Source organism: Salmo salar, chromosome 14 (genome assembly GCF_965601325.2).
Source record: "Salmo salar chromosome 14, fSalSal1, whole genome shotgun sequence".
NCBI classification, from domain to species: Eukaryota; Metazoa; Chordata; class Actinopteri; order Salmoniformes; family Salmonidae; genus Salmo; species Salmo salar.
Window position 1 is genome coordinate 36,844,600 of NC_138304.1, and position 15,529 is coordinate 36,860,128.

The window sequence follows — 15,529 nt, forward strand, 5'->3', positions numbered from 1 at the left end:
AGTAAACACAGGATTTAACAAATCATACGCTTTTATTGCCGTGTCCTTGACAGTCATATACTGAACAATGTTCACATTAACAATCTCCACCACAGACCCTTTTAGAAGGAGAGTTGCGCTTTAATCAATTTTGGTGTTACATGTCAGTTATCCTCAGCCTGATGATGTCAACCTGTTTTTGATCAGTCTATGAAGGGAACAGTTGATTTCACAGCACCAGGAAGGATGACCTTGGAGGGTGTTTCTATCTCGTTCATTCATAATGGCACTGACTGGTCAGTCTAAATTACTTGAGTCATCCTCTGGCTGAATGATTGGCAGTTGATCTCCCCAATCACTACTCCGGGCACAGCGATACACGTCTCTGTGGAAAGGATACAATCAGTCATGTATGCAGTTTAACTTGGACAGTGGAAGTGTAATGATGCTAGTTGAGGATTCAACGTACCTGCCATGTCGATGGGCTGTCACCACAACCCGTTTAATCTCTCCACTAGAGCAGCAGACCTGACAGTGAACATGTCTCGGCCTGCGCAGCACTGGTGCTGTGAGCCTGGCCCAGTCCAGCCCCTCTCCACCTGCCCAGTCTGTTCTTGACAGAACCAGGTAGCTGAACCTCTCGGTCAGTCGGTCTGGAGCCTGTGAAAGAAAGAACAGGACTAAGAATAGGACAGGCCAGATTAACTTGCATTCATTGTTGTGCCAACTATCTCATGAACACATGGTCAAGTAGGCCAACAACCAGAAAATACAGTCAGATCTTTCAGAATGATCTCTTACCCCAGGTAAAGGGAGTGGGCTGTAGGCTTGAGAGAAGTTGCAGGGTACTAAGGGCAGTTGGAACAGCTTGGGACAAGGTGATTCATGAGGACACTCAAAACAAAGCAGACAAAAAAAACACATGGGTGAAATAAACTGGCGAATGAGACAATGTGGTTCATGTAAGGTGGTTCATGTATAATAACATACTGGGGCGAACACTGATGGTCTTCTAGGGTCATGGGCTGCTCTTTCTTGTTTCTGGGATTAGAGTAATAAAGGTATCATACTTTCAATGACTCATGTATTTAGATATTAAAAGCAGGTGACTATAGTATAGGTAGTGAGAGTGAGACCTTAAGTAGTATGTCTCTGGCATCCATAAGTATTTGGTGGCCCTCTTTGGTCCCATTTTCTACCAGCACCTACAACAAGAGCAGAGTTCAAAGAAAAGAGGTTGGGGTGATTCAAGGTAATATTACTTATTGTATAATGGACGGGGTTTGAGGGAACATTTTCACCAACCAGATAAGAGCTGGTCTTTCTCCACAAAGTGAGTATGGCATCTTCCCTCTCCTTTTGACTGGCCAATTCTGACAGAGAAAAGGCCCCCACCACCAGATCAAATTGCACCTGAAAGTATAACACCGCATCATCACTAATGCCATCACATTGTTAGTCTTGCACATAACTAGACACATTGAAGGTAACTAGACTAACCTTAGGGGAGACAGGAAGGAACTGACGGAAGTATACTTGTTTGATGACAGGCTCATCTTTTTCGCTGCTGCCTGCTCAACAAAGAACAGTATAATGATTTTGTAATTCTCTGTCTCGCTCCCTGTACATTGACATGAATGACTGGAGGTGCATACTGTACCTCTGAGAAGGCGATCTGCTATAGTGTTCATTGCCCCAGAATTGTCGACACACACCATCTCCTTCAACGTATCACCCCAAAATGAGTGTGATGCCCTGGGAGAAAAGGAAGGGGAATCTTAAATGTGAAGTCTCACTGCACAGACAGACAACTGAAATGATGTTATTGTTCTGATCCTCACCAGACAGCTGTTCCTAATCCTGAACCAAAGTCCAAGAGAGAATGAGGGGAGAAGGAGGAATCTCTTTTCTTTATCTGGAAAGAGTGATGAAAAAAAAGTGAGAGAGGGTCATGCAATGGTCCCACTCAGGGGCGGAAATCCCGGGGGGGACGGGGGGGACACGACCCCCCCCATCCTGGGAAAAATATGATTTGTCCCCCCCAATATATCACTGAAACATAACTATGTAATTTAAATAATATTAATAATACGCAATGAAAGCAATTGTGCTGATTATAGACACTTAATAGCGCGTTTTTAAGTTTCAAAAGATTGCGACACCCCCACCCTTTGCCTCACAATGGTTTGATCCACTGCCAGTTCCTTAGCTTGCTCTGTAACAGAGAGGTCGTATCTACTGTCTGAAAGGCACTCAATGAACGTAACTGACGTGAGGTTAGCCAGTCAATCGCGCACACACACTAGCTGAATATGCAGAGGTAGCGCGCAAATATTAACTATTAAGCTAGCTAGTACCTATTCCATTTATGTGGCCTCGTCAAAGATGGAATCTTTGCTATCGTCAATTTATTCCGAAATCAGCGTGCAGATGATGTAAGTTAGTGCTTCAAAGTCCCTGTGATAAGGTTAGCGATAAACTGAAATCCAAACTGAACAGGTTCTAATTTTAAGACAATGGTCTTAAATATATTTAATGGTCTCGTTGCAAAAGCTAAATTGTCGCAAGGGAACTTTTATTTATTTTATTTCAACTTTATTTAACTCGGGTAACAAAGATTATAGCAAACACCACTGAAACGGAATTGGTGCTCACTAGCTTTGCAAATTCAGCTATTGTTGGAAGCCAGCCAATATGAAACAAACTATTAAAATTACAAAAGGTTGCAGCATATGTTGTGTAAATGGTGAACTCATACAGCTGTCAACTCTTGTCATTTTAATCCGTTTCACATTTGCTAGCTACCTTTTAGATCGAAGTCCATATAGAATGATAGAAGATAAGATGATAGAAGCCCATCTCCTACTGTAAATAACCTACACACTGTGTGTGTGTGTAGCCAGCCAGCCAGCCAGGTAGAAAAATGGCAGAAAAATAAAAGACGGACATCAGAGTATTTTTCACTACACCAAAACGCAAAGTAAGAACCCTAGTAGCCTAATATCTCAAAGACTAGTTGATAAAATGTTCATAAGAAAGAAGTGAAATGCTAATAGAAATGTTTCACATTGATGTCATTAGGCAGAGCAGGCAACAGATGGCACACAGACAGCAGAGTTGGGGACAGATATGCAGGGACAGACTGGCAGAGACAGGGAGTCTCAGGTAAGTTTGTTGAGTCTTTGTTTGGCAACATTATGAAAGGTTCTAATTTTTTTGTTATCTTGTAAAATAGGGACATAATTGGAAAATGCCATAGATACCCCCACTCTCAACTTAAACTGGTGACTGAACTAAGATTTGTTTAAGGCAATGGTATTGCTGTTTTGATTAATTGTGTAGTTTTGGGTACCGGTAGTTAGGAGTACAGAATGAAATTCTGAACATCATGGCCAATACAGTCATTCAAGGCATTGCAGCTGAGATTAGGTCTCTTCCGATTGTACAATTTTCAGTAATTGTTGATGGTAATCAAGATGTCTCTGGTGCTGAACAGGAGAGTGTCTGCCTGCGTTATGTTGACCATGACCTTGTCCCTCACAAGGAGTTTATTGGGCTATACAGGGTGTCGGAGACAACAGGCGAGGGCATTGCGAAAGTGGCAACTGATGTGTTGTTGAGGCTCAATTTGCCCATGTCTGGCTTACGTGGGCAGAGCTACGATGGTGACTCTAAACATGGCAGGAAAATACACAGGTGCACAGGCAATTGTGAGGAGGCAGCAGCCATTAGCCCTCTATGTGCATTGTGGAGCACACTGTGTAATCTGATTACACAGGCTGGCTGCACAGCCTCCCCACTGATCCGGGATTCCCTTTCTTGGGTCCATCAGTTAGGTGTCCTCTATGGCCAGTCAGGAAAGTTTAAGAGCATGTTTGAATCAATTGCCACGTCCAAAGATACAAATCTGACCACCCTGAAACCCCTATGTCCAACGAGGTGGACTGTGCGGAATACTGCTATTAGAGCTGTGCTAGGGCAGTATGAGCGGGTACTAAGCAGCCTAGAGGAGATGGCAACAACTGCATCCAAGACAGCTTCAACCGCCAGTGGCTTATTCGAGCACTTCAGCAAAGGCAAGACTGTGTTGGGCCTCACACTTGCCTCTGCTGTTCTTGGAGAGCTTGAATGTCTAAACATTTCACTGCAGAAGAAAACTCAGACTGTCTCTGGTATGCAGGCTGCAGTCGAGTGTGTGTGGTCATCTCTTAGGGGCAAGAGAAATGACGAAAGCTACCTTGCACTGTATGAGAAAGCAACAACATTGATTGACTCTATTGAATCCATTGAGACACACTCAAGACGATTTGCTGGCAAAGCAGTGGATCACTATAGGGCAGAATTTTTTTGTGTTGGATGGTGTGGAGGTTCAGTTTGGCGACCGTTCTGACCAGGACAGTCTAAACGTCCTGCAAAAGTTGGAAAGAGCGCTTCTCACGGGGGAGTTGGATGAGTCTCTAGATCAGTACCCAGAGCTAAACATAGATTCTCTTTCAGTGCAGATCCCTCTCTTTCACAACAAATACCCCTGTAGCAGCAGTGGAGAGGCAGCAGAGGTCCTCAGGAGGCTTTAGTACATGACAGTACACTTACTAATTATTTATTTCATGTTATTTTATTTAAAATGTCATACTTTGTGTGACATACTTGTCCATAGCTGCTGTTTGAAGAGTTGAGACACAGACTGAAGGATATTTTGGTTGATTTATTTGGGTTATTCATTGAAGTAGTTATTTTGCTTTTAGAACTGTACTTATTTTTAGCTTTTTGTTCTTGTAAAGCTATTGTAGTAGACTCAGGCCAGTGGCACATATTTAATGACTTTATAAATGTATCAGAAAAAGTAAAATTAAAAGGTCAATTCAATACGGAGAAACACTTTGTGATGTTACTCAATGGAGATTATTTTAGACGAGATCACACCATGTTCATAGTATTTACGAAAACTGCACCCATACAGTGTACAGTACCATTGCCACCTACTGGCTTTTCTTGGTATTGCTGGTTGTAAATACAAATACCTGCAGACATACTGGACTGATAAGGAACACTGCTATAACTATTATTAGTAGTAGTATTATGATGATTTAAACATTTGAACAAGTTGGGACAACCCTTCTGTTAACTACTGTACCTATCAATTATCCAGTAGTAGTAAGTATGGTTCCTCAATATACATTTAACATATTACAACGTAGGCTATGTGTTACAGCACTACTTTTGGTGTCCCCCTCAAGAATTGCTCTTGAAAATTTAATGTAATTGTCCCCTCCAAAGTTGATGTCAGATTTTCGCCCCTGGTCCCACTGTTGGCAAGAGGGGATCAGACTGTATATAAAGCATGTTTGTATGTGGTAAGACTGATTACTTTACCTCATTTAGAACTCTTTTCACTGCAGCGTAGCCACCTGCCAGCTTAGCAACCATGTACACCACACCCAACTCTTCATCATACCTAGGACAGAGAGACAGAAATATTAAGTTACATGCTACTTTAAGCTTACCATGCAGAGATGAACATAGTTGAGGAAAACACACAGAGCTACCTCATAGGGGACCAGTGGTATGTTGTCTTCCTGAGATCGGACAGCACTTTCTTTGTGATTTGGGTCTCCAGCAGTTGAAGATCTACATCTTTAATAAAAACAGACGTTAATTTCACACTACCACATGTTCTCCATCTTGAACAAGACACTTTCCTGGAAGTCGTTCATCCAGTTCACCTTTCCCTCACTCCCAACATTCCATATTGCCAATCTCTGCCCCTCTCTTTCTTTTAACATCCATTTGTATTAAATCTGTCACCTCCACCCTTCTCTTTTGTCTTCTCCCACAGATTCTTCTCCAGGGCCATGGCTCTTTCCCTCAGTGTTACATCCTCAGGTGCTCTCTTCCTGCTCCACAGGAAGTTGGTGAGACTGCGTGTTTTGCCAACCAACCCACTCACTTCTGTGCCTGCAAGTTGGGAGGATAAAAGACTAGAATAACACTGTCACTAAATGGTAACACTGTCTCGTGATATTGTATTACTCAAAATAAATATCATGGCAAGAAGTAAATCTATTGAGATATGGACGTCAAATATCCTCTACCATGAATGATAGCTTGTGCTGCTTTCTGGAGTTCATCTGGCAGGCGCAGTGTCTTCAAATTTGTCACTCCTGGGTGTTTCCTGTGGGGAGCACCTTTTAGGAAGTCTGCGTGGGATTGGGGATGCACTTCTGCACTTAATGCCTATGGGTAAAGACAAGTTATTCGAGACATAACTGACATTAACATTCTCAATATTATTATTCCCAACCTATGAATAAGGATGGTCAGTCTTCAATTAGACTTTAAGGTCACAAAAAATTAAGGATGGAACATAGAAGAAAAGGGCACATTTGAGAGAATGGCTCAATGACAGGGCGAGAAGAGCAAAAACAAGACATACTCTGTACATTATCCTCACAGCAACCACCCTTTGATAAAGGACACGCGCACCATAAGCTCGAAAAGCCATATCTTCGTTTTAACAATCCCAAATGTCTACATGGAATAGTAGCTATACTAAATAGCTAGCTATTAGCTACCTAGCTGACACAACAAGCGAAGCGATCACGTGTGCGTTTACCAAATACTTCCGCCTAGGAAAACGCTAAGGCGGAACCTTTATTGCCGAGTTAATCCACAGTGTATCTCAACAGAGGCACTAGCTGGTTGGGTGATTTCCTGCGTTGACCACTTTCTAGTCTGCATCTGTCTAAATTCTTTAAGTGTTCTTAGATCCAAAAAAACGTTCTTATTTGGCAAGTGACACAAACATTGTAAAACATGAGACGCACAAGAAGCTCCAGGAACACATCTCAAGATGTAGCATCAGAAAATGGAGAGACTCCGCCAAAGACAGGTTAGTGCTTGCTAGCAAGCTAACGTTAGCTTTGTTGTTAGCTGGCTCAAGGTAATGTTAGCTGGCTAGCTAGCTACGCTTCGGTTGCGTGTAACGTTAATTAGCCACTAACAAAGTACTGACAGGAGCTGATAACTATTCTGCTTTTATAAAAACTTGTTGAAAAGTTTGCTTGACTCAAAGTCTGTTGTGACATTGATTTGCTATAAAGCTTTATAGCTCTCTGTTCGACTGAAACAAAGCTATGCAAAAACGTGTATGTCTAGTCTACATCATCTGTTGCGTTGTATTTATCTCTGTGACTGTTCTCTCCTCAGTGTGGCAGTGGAAGGGGGATGAGGGTCAGTGGGAGCCATACCCACCATCAGCATGTGCCCAGCTAGACTCAGCCCTCAGCTCTGGAGACACCACGGTCTCACTGACGTTTGGTTCTGGGGCAGCATATGATGTAGACTTGAAGAAGATGGTCCAGGTCAACACAGTAACCAAGTACAAGAGGAAAATACGCTCTCACACACTGAAACCAGGTCAGTTGGCAATGTGGATATAACATGTGTATGTATGTGTGTTACCTACAACAAACCAACACATGCTATCCCCCTGTAGAGAGTTTAAATGGAGGAGATGCAGTGGATTTAACCCAACAAGATGCGAGTCCAGTCCAGATTAAAGTGGAGGAAATGGAGGAGCAGCCAATTGCCAAGAAGAAGCGGGGTGAGGGAAGGAGCCAGAAGAAAAGTAAAGTGATGCCCGTGGATGAAACAGAAAGCAAAGGTTCCAGCATTTCCTTCCATTTTTATAATTTAAATGTGTTGTCTAAAGTGCTTTCAATGTTATAAATACCCATGATTTTAGGACATGGACATGGAATCTATTTATGTTCATGTGTGATACAGTAATGTAAGGGGTTGTCAATTACTGTATACTGATGGCGCTTTGTAATGTGTTCATGTTCTCTTAATAACTGTGGTTAATGTCAGACGTCTTTTTGACGTGTTGTGTATTAACGGTGCTGTTTATGTTGTGCAGAGATTGTGAAGACTGTGGTCATGAAAGGAAAGGCTCCAGTTGATTCAGAATGCAAAGCCAAAGCCGGCAAGGTACAGTACACTGTTTTTGTTTTTAGACTGGCAACTGAAACGTAATCTTATGATGCTCACCCCTCGTCGTGGTTTTGTCACCTAGACGTCTGTGAGCTTTTTTAAGACAAGCTTTGGTCACAGTTCTCAATGTGGAGTTTCTGTTTGAAAGTGTTTTAGTCACATGCCTCTGACACAATCTACCATGTATGCCCAAAATCGAGAAAAATTTACTAGGGTCTGGTTTCAATGATGGGACACCATTTGTAACTTTCAATAAGGGAAGAAAATATGTTCCGGGTGGGTCCTCCTCAGACAGACGACTATCCCAACAAGTAACGAGGCAGACATGTCAGAATGGCGTGATTCAAAACCAAAGTTTGCAGGCAAAACCATTGCAGTGTTTTAGTGAAGGTAGTTGTTGCAAACTAGCCACTTGCGAAATGCACTCATTAAAAATAATCTCCATTGATCTCCATCGGGCTAGCTACTATTTCGTATTTTATTCAAGCGGATAAAGTAGTGATGTAGGCAGTGACGTAGTTCCTCTATGCCAAAACAGTCCATAATTGAAACCAGCCTAGTCTCTGTTGCCTAGGGTTGTGTATTCCAGACTATTCCCTTCTCACCAATTCTAAACCCTCTCTTTTTCTCACAGGCCCATGTCTACAGTGAAGGAAATGACGTATATGATGTAATGTTAAACCAGGTAAAAACATAACGACATAGTAACTACATAAGTGTATTTGCTAAATGATTTTGTAAGGGAGATGTTTTGTTTGTTGTTTCACAGACAAATCTTCAGTTCAACAACAACAAATTTTTCCTGATCCAGCTACTTCAGGATGACGGTGTCAAGGCCTACAGTGTGTGGTTTAGATGGGGACGAGGTGGGTTCATGTCTTTGTTTTCCCAAATGATTTGTCATATTGGGAAGTAGTGTTTTCTAACACATGGTGCCATCTCTCTTTAGTTGGTAAGGTTGGACAGAACAATCTAGTTTCCTGTGGTGGAGATCTTCTTCAAGCCAAAGATCTCTTCAAGAAAAAGTGAGTGGGGGGGGTGTGTGTGTGTGTGTGTGTGTGTGTGTGTGTGTGTGTGTGTGTGTGTGTGTGTGATGGGAGTTGAGTGATATTGGGTGTTTGAATGAGTGGGGAAAAAATATCCACTTTTGAACTAAGTGAATATTGCTAAGAGGATAATGTATTCATTTGTGTTTTGATGTAGATTTCTGGATAAGACCAAGAACGAGTGGGAACACCGGGCAAACTTTGAGAAGGTGGCAGGAAAATATGACATGGTGTTTATGGACTACAGTACCAATGGAAAGGCAAGGAATAAATAATCTCAGACTTTCCTCATATCGTCAGTGTTTTATCTCTCAATCAAATCAAATGTTATTGGTCACATACACATGGTTAGCAGATGTTAATGCAAGTGTAGCGAAATGCTTGTGCTTCTAGTTCCGACCGTGCAGTAATATCTAACAAGTAATCTAACAATTTCTGAACAACTACCTTATACACACAAGTGTGAAATCATCTACATATCCCCCTGTTCTGCATTCATTAATTCTCCATTCCATATCTTCTCTCCCACCCCTCTGACCTTAATGGTCCACTGTTCTCCAGCTTCAGGCAGGTGACTCTGTGCCTAACCAGTGTTCCTCCTTTTCCAGGAAGAGCCCCCGCTTGCAGCACTGTCCCAGAGAAAGCCCTCCAAGCTGGATGTGAAGGTCCAGTCCCTTCTTGAACTGATCTGTGACATCAAGGCCATGGAGGAATGTGTGCTGGAGATGAAGTTTGACACCCGAAAAGCTCCTCTCGGTGCGTATGTGTAACAGTCAAAATAACTGACAAAGTAAATGTGACATTGTTTTTGTAACTTTTCATTGCGGTTGTTTTTTCTCTGTAGGCAAGCTTACAACAGAGCAGATCCGTGCAGGTTACTCAGCCCTGAAGAAGATTGAGGAGTGTGTGAAGAGAAAGGGAAGCAGCCGCGAGCTACAGGAGGCATGCAACCAGTTCTACACACGCATCCCCCATGACTTTGGGTCAGTAATGAATGTCCTGTATTTCAAGCTGCTCTATCCACTGGCATGTGTCCATTCATGGTAAATAACAATTTTATTATATTTTTCCCAGGTTGCGAACTCCCCCAATAATCCGCTCAGAAGAGGAGCTGAAGGAAAAAATTGCCTTATTAGAAGTGAGCATGACTTATTTGAGTACTGTATTTTCTGTTACCTGCAGATCCTACCATTCAATAACATTTTATTACAAATTGAAATTGCTGGATGTTGGTTTGGTATGGAATCACGTCGTTTGCAGTCTGTTTGACAGTGTGTTGTCTATCTCCAGGCACTGAGTGACATCCAGATAGCAGTGAAGATGGTCCAGTCCAGTGCCTACGGTGATGAGCATCCTTTGGACAGACAGTACAACGCCCTCCAGTGCCAGCTACAGCCACTGTCCTCTTGTAGCCAAGAGTATCAGGTGAGCACCTGTGCTTTGGTTGAGTTTACTCAAAGTATGTACATGTGTAGTTTAGAGGTCTGTTACAGCTGGGTTGGAACAAAAGCCTGCATAAATTGATCAGGTAGGGAGTCTCTTCCTTCCACTGCTCAATTGTTGTTCTCTCTCTGAAGGTGATTGAGAGATATCTTCAGACAACCCATGCTCCCACTCACTCTGACTTCAACATGACTGTTCTAGACATCTTCTCTGTGGACAGGGAGGGGGAGAAGAATGGCTTCCTCTCAAAACTACACAACAGGTACCTCATGTTTTATTGTCTGCTTACACAGGCTGTCCGGTGCCACTTTAAAAGGGCTTTTAAAATAAAGATGGTACCCGTGGTGAATGGTTCTCCTTCAGGGTGTGTTCTGCATTGTTATTGTGTGTGTCTCCCTCAGGATGCTGCTGTGGCATGGCTCTCGTCTGTCTAACTGGGTTGGAATCCTCAGCCAGGGCCTCAGAGTGGCCCCTCCAGAGGCTCCTGTCACTGGATACATGGTGAGTGAGATTGTGTGTGAGAGAGAGAATATGACTGAAATGAAATGGCACATGTTCACCTGCTGCATAACAGGGCGATGACAACTGTTTCTTTCTCCTAGTTTGGGAAAGGTATTTACTTTGCTGACATGTCATCGAAAAGTGCCAACTACTGCTTTGCCAATCAACGCAACAAAACTGGACTCCTACTGCTGAGCGAGGTGTGAGATTTGTAGTTATATTTTTTTCCTCTACACAAATGCATTGTTTCCAACTTGAGAATAACCCTTCTGGAAATGATCTAATCCATATGAAAGTGTTTGTTTCCATACACCTGCTATTTTTCATTTGATTTATTAGGATCCCCATTAGCTGATGGCGACAGCTAGTCTTACTGGGATCCAACACATAATGAAAAAAACATTACAATTTACATACATGTTAAAAAAAATATATATATATATGTGTGTGTGTGTGTGTGTGTGTGTGTGTGTGATGCAATTCGATGTGCGTTACTTGGTAACAAGTCGTCTGTTTATTCATTGTCTTGGTAACAGGTTGCCCTGGGTGACAGTAACGAGCTGTTAGCAGCTGACTACAAGGCTGCCAAACTACTTGCAGGGAAACACAGCACCAAGGGCCTTGGACAGACAAGCCCAGACCCCAGGAACGCTGTCACATTGTGAGTTTCTCTCCCTTTCACTCACTGTAAATGTTTGGTTTGTTGGTTTACTCTAACACAGATGAGTTATAAAAAACTGAGACATTTCTGGTAGTTTTACTTGAACCTGAATCAAGATTTCCGTCATACATGTTGTATATGACTCGCTTGAATCTTCCATTGTTCACTATTGTCTCCTCGCTCTCTTTCTGTTCTGTGATTCTCTCAGGGATGGAGTGACAGTCCCCATGGGGCCTGGAATGAAGACTGGGGTGGGAGCAGGTGGTGGCTACTCCCTCCTCTACAACGAGTTCATTGTCTATAACCCTGCCCAGATCCACATGAGGTATTTACTAAGAGTTCAGTTTAACTATTCCTCGCTGTGGTGAGACAGGGATATACTGTAAAGACGTGTGTAGCAAAAAGAGACATTAACACATTAACTAAACTGTCGCATAATAATAATTTGGGGGGTGCTTATATTTGTCCTGTTACACACAAGTGTGTAATGGAAATGCCTTTCTTAAGGGCACAGCAACAGATTTTTTTTGTTATTCTTTCGATTACTGACCCAACGCTTCAACCTCGAGGCTATCTGCCGCCCTTAAGCTTAAGTGGTGGTTATGAAAAAGGAAGAGTAGACCCAGAGAAATTCAGATAAAAAAAATGTAACTCATGAAACGATCCCTAAGGGGTTAATGTCTGTGGTGTTGAGGCTGTATTACTCCCAATAGCTTTATTTCAAAGCCTCGCATTGTATGATGTCCATAAGAGGGCAGCAACAATTAACATGGGTTAAATTTATACATCTGTTGCATTCCACACATTTTTTGAAGTACAGTGGATGATGTGAGTGTTTAAGTGATACAGCTTGTTTAGACATCAGCACAGATTTTGTTTTATGTTGTCAAATGTCACCCTGAGTGTGTCTTTCTAATGTAAAACAAAATAATAAAAATGCATGAATTGAAGGTTGTTTTATATATAAGCTATTGCTATAACTGTATCACCACATGTTAAACACAAAACTGATTTTATTGATAACAAAAACATGAAAAGTAAGTCTGTAAGAGCGAGAGATATCACTCATCAAATATGTATGTCCAGGGGTTTCCATGTAAAACGAAATAAAGACTGTTTTCATTGTGAACAGGGGTTTTGTATGTGTGTTTGGAGTAGAGCTGGCACGATAAACCGAAAGTTATCGGCACCAACCATACTGATCACTTATCCAGGGCCAGATTAACAAGTCATAGGCCTTAGGCTTTTTTTTTATATGGGGGGGTGTAACTCAGTCGTGATCTCAATTTACTGTTGAGAGTTAAAATAGTACGATACACAGGGTGCAATTTCAAAATATGAAATGCTTACTTTCAAGCCCTTAACCAACAATGCAGTTCAAGAAATAGAGTTAAGAAAATACTTATTAAATAAACTAAAGTAACACAATAAAATAACAATAACATGGCTATATACAGAGGGGCAGTGTTTCTCTTATGTCAGTCAATAGCTAGGTTTCCAATTGGTGACAGATTTTCATGTGAATATACTAAAATACGCATAAAAACAATATGCACATTTTCCCACCAGAGATGTTACATTCTAATTGACTTGTTGCGGATAAAAGGATGTGTGTGATGACGTAGTGCACGTAAAAATATATTTTGCTTTTAAATTCCCATGTACCGAATAAAAAAATAAAAAATACTGGTTAAATGGGTTTCCATCGCATTTTCAACTCTACTGATGGTTCTGTCACAAAAAATGTATGTAGAATATGTGCGATCTGGCCAACAGCTCACATATAGTGCCTTTAGAAATTATTCACACCCCTTTACTTTTTCCACATTTTGTTGTGTTACCGCCTGAATTTAAAATTGATTAAATTGACTTCTTTTTTTTGTCACTGGCCTACACACAATACCATAATGTCGAAGTGGAATAATGTTTTTCAAACTTTACAAAAAAAATTAAAATGAAAGCTGAAATGTCTTGAGTCAATAAGTATTCAGCCCCTTTGTTATGGGAAGCCTAAATAAGTTAAGGAGTAAAAATTTGCTTAAGTCACATAATAAGTTGCACTCTGTGTGCAATAATAGTGTTTAACCACAAATGTAAACTCCCCGTATTTGGGGACCCTATTACATTTTTTTAATTACAATTCAGTCTGGTATGAGAACAGTAGCCCCTATCTGCAAACGCAGGGTGTCTGTGGAAAGCTGAGTATCTTGGCTATTGATCTGTGCCTTAAAATCTTTGGTGTGACTTACTACCATATATGGGCATACGAATATATAATGGGATGCCGAGGTGATTACAAATCAAGATGACTGCTACATAGATTCCGGTTAGCGTTGTGAAGCATAAAGGAAATAAACACGGAATACGTTGATACACACCGAAAGCGGGACTCCACAGATCATGAGGATGTTTTATTTGTCTGCCTATGACCTACCGTTATTGACCACCAGCCCCAAGAGTCAAAATATTTATTTTACACCATTTTTTCACCAAACAGTAAACATCAAATCATATTTTATTGGTCACATACACATGGTTAGCAGATGTTAATGCGAGTGTAGCGAAATGCTTGTCATCTTACAAGGTAAGCTTCGATTTGGTTAGTGCTAAAGATTCATGGGTGGTATCAAATTAATCCTTAGGTTGGTAGGAACAAATCTAGCATAATGCCAATGTTATCTGATTGGGGGGGGGGGGTAAAAACTAAGAATATTAAACAGGAAGCTAAAAAGGAGGCAGCTACGAATAAGCATACCGACATAGAAGCTTTGAATAAAATACTGGTCGGACTCGGATCGAAGAGCGATTTGGACAACGAGATTTCGAATCGGCCAACGACGATAGCTTTCTAGAAGGAATGGATCCACTTTTAGATCTGTAAGTAAATTATTTTCATGACTTTTATATAACTAATATTACTTTGCATTTAGTTTTTTGTAAGTTGTCTGCTTTTTTAAAACTTTGGATTTAGTTTATCTAGGCTTATAACAAGTAATTTCAATGTTATATAATTCCTAAATTTCATCCTTGTAACTTTGGAGAGGCCACTAAACTCTCATGGCCATTGTTTATTTGTGGTTCTCACCTCTGACTTTGTCTCCAAAGTGTTACTGTTTGCATTGTGTGTGTTTCACACCTATATGAGTCACTGTACAGATGAAGTTAAGGCTTGGTGTTTTCACTTTACAGTACTGTTTAGTCAACTGTAATTCTGTGTGTTTTACAACAATATATCCCTTTATTTTATTCACCGCAGAGGATTTGGATGATGACGTTTGGGATCCACCCCCCACTGCTATGTCAATCACCCCGTCTGATGGTTCTACATCCACTTTTCATAGACCTCTTGAAATGAAAATAGGGGCTTGTGGCACCATTCGTCCTAACATAATCAGTTTCCCCAGGACCAAGGTAAACAACATGACAAAGACAGCGTAGAGGGGGACCATACGTTGTATAAGGACTAACAAGCTGCTTTTTGTGAAACGGAAGGACACTAGGGAAGTAACCATGCTCACCACACAGCATAAGGCATTCAATAGCGATCATGTCTCAAGGAGGGTGAAAAAGGAAGAATGTCCCCATTCCTGATTCTGTGAAGGACTACAATGCCAGCATGGGGGGTGTTGACCTACAGTTGAAGTCGGAAGTTTACATACACTTAGGTTGGAGTCATTAAAACTCGTTTTTCAACCACTCCACAAATTTCTTGTTAACAAACTATAGTTTTGGCAAGTTGGTTAGGACATCTACTTTGTGCATGACACAAGTCATTTTTCCAACAATTGTTTACAGACAGATTATTTCACTTACAATTCACTGTATCACAATTCCAGTGGGTCAGAAGTTTACATACACTAAGTTGACTATGCCTTTAAGCAGCTTGGAAAATTCCAGAAAATGATGT

The 15,529-nt window shown here is 41.2% G+C and overlaps 2 protein-coding genes across 3 annotated transcripts; one reads left to right on the plus strand and one right to left on the minus strand.

Annotated features, from left to right (window-relative positions):
* Window positions 1-13: 13 nt before the first annotated feature.
* mettl17 (methyltransferase like 17) lies at window positions 14-6,609 on the minus strand. Its single transcript, XM_014140686.3, has 14 exons — window positions 6,413-6,609; window positions 6,072-6,213; window positions 5,785-5,934; window positions 5,526-5,613; window positions 5,353-5,434; window positions 1,821-1,894; window positions 1,640-1,734; window positions 1,480-1,550; window positions 1,285-1,392; window positions 1,116-1,184; window positions 970-1,020; window positions 781-873; window positions 449-639; window positions 14-364 (listed from the first exon to the last, which is right to left on the minus strand). Exons 1-14 carry the CDS (start codon window positions 6,479-6,481, stop codon window positions 277-279), a joined length of 1,371 nt encoding a protein of 456 aa, XP_013996161.3. The 5' UTR covers window positions 6,482-6,609; the 3' UTR covers window positions 14-276.
* An 18-nt stretch (window positions 6,610-6,627) lies between these two features.
* On the plus strand, window positions 6,628-12,751 carry parp2 (poly (ADP-ribose) polymerase 2). Of its 2 annotated transcripts, XM_014140664.3 has the most exons (17): window positions 6,628-6,868; window positions 7,186-7,395; window positions 7,475-7,642; window positions 7,898-7,968; window positions 8,606-8,656; window positions 8,741-8,837; window positions 8,921-8,996; window positions 9,175-9,277; window positions 9,626-9,773; window positions 9,862-10,000; window positions 10,092-10,155; window positions 10,308-10,442; window positions 10,595-10,722; window positions 10,862-10,961; window positions 11,063-11,161; window positions 11,498-11,622; window positions 11,831-12,751. In XM_014140664.3, exons 1-17 carry the CDS (start codon window positions 6,793-6,795, stop codon window positions 11,988-11,990), a joined length of 1,950 nt encoding a protein of 649 aa, XP_013996139.3. In that variant the 5' UTR covers window positions 6,628-6,792; the 3' UTR covers window positions 11,991-12,751.
* The last annotated feature ends 2,778 nt before the right edge of the window (window positions 12,752-15,529 follow it).